Source organism: Tupaia chinensis, unplaced genomic scaffold, assembly GCF_000334495.1.
Source record: "Tupaia chinensis unplaced genomic scaffold, TupChi_1.0 Scaffold000184_1, whole genome shotgun sequence".
NCBI lineage: Eukaryota > Metazoa > Chordata > Mammalia > Scandentia > Tupaiidae > Tupaia > Tupaia belangeri.
Window position 1 is genome coordinate 2,033,250 of NW_006159659.1, and position 546 is coordinate 2,033,795.

Genomic DNA, 546 nt, shown 5'->3' on the forward strand with positions numbered 1-546 from the left:
CCTGGTAGCCGGTGAGCAGCGCGCCGCCATGAGCTTTGCAGTAAGACAGGAAGTAACTCATGATGCCCAGGGCGGGAAGCGGCCGGGCAGAGACGGGGGCCAGCCGGGCGCCGCCGGGGAGATGCCGTGGCACGGGACCCCCGCGTGAGCCGCAGAACCCCTAGCAGGGGCCCATTTTTGCCTGCTCAGCTTAAAGTCTAGGGCTCCTTCATCCACATCCGCAGATTGCCCCGTGCCCCTCTCAGAGCAGACCCGGTCCAGGGACGGTTTCCAGAAGACCCTAGTGTCAGAGGAGGTGCAGTTCGGAGTCTTCCAGGAGGTGCGGGGCTTGGTGTGAGCAGCGCCTGAGGCTGCCAGCGCGTTGTCCCAAGCCCCTTTCCCAGCCCAATTTGGGGAGCCCACACCTGTGCGCCAGGGGCGGCGGTGGCCGCGCACCATCACCTGGAAGGGCCAAGCAGCGGGTGGGCTCCGGGGGTGCTGGATCTCCGACCGCCCAGAGGCGCAGATATGTCCCCGACTGCGGGTTGTCCCCGGAGGCGCGGGCGC

General features: G+C 67.8%; 1 protein-coding gene across 1 annotated transcript in view; it reads right to left on the minus strand.

Annotated features, from left to right (window-relative positions):
• Positions 1–438, minus strand: part of KLHL34 (kelch like family member 34) — a 3,683-nt gene extending 3,245 nt beyond the window's left edge. The window contains 1 exon segment of the mRNA XM_027771113.1: positions 74–438. Within this exon segment, the coding sequence (XP_027626914.1) occupies positions 74–438 (365 nt within the window).
• Positions 439–546: the final 108 nt, after the last annotated feature.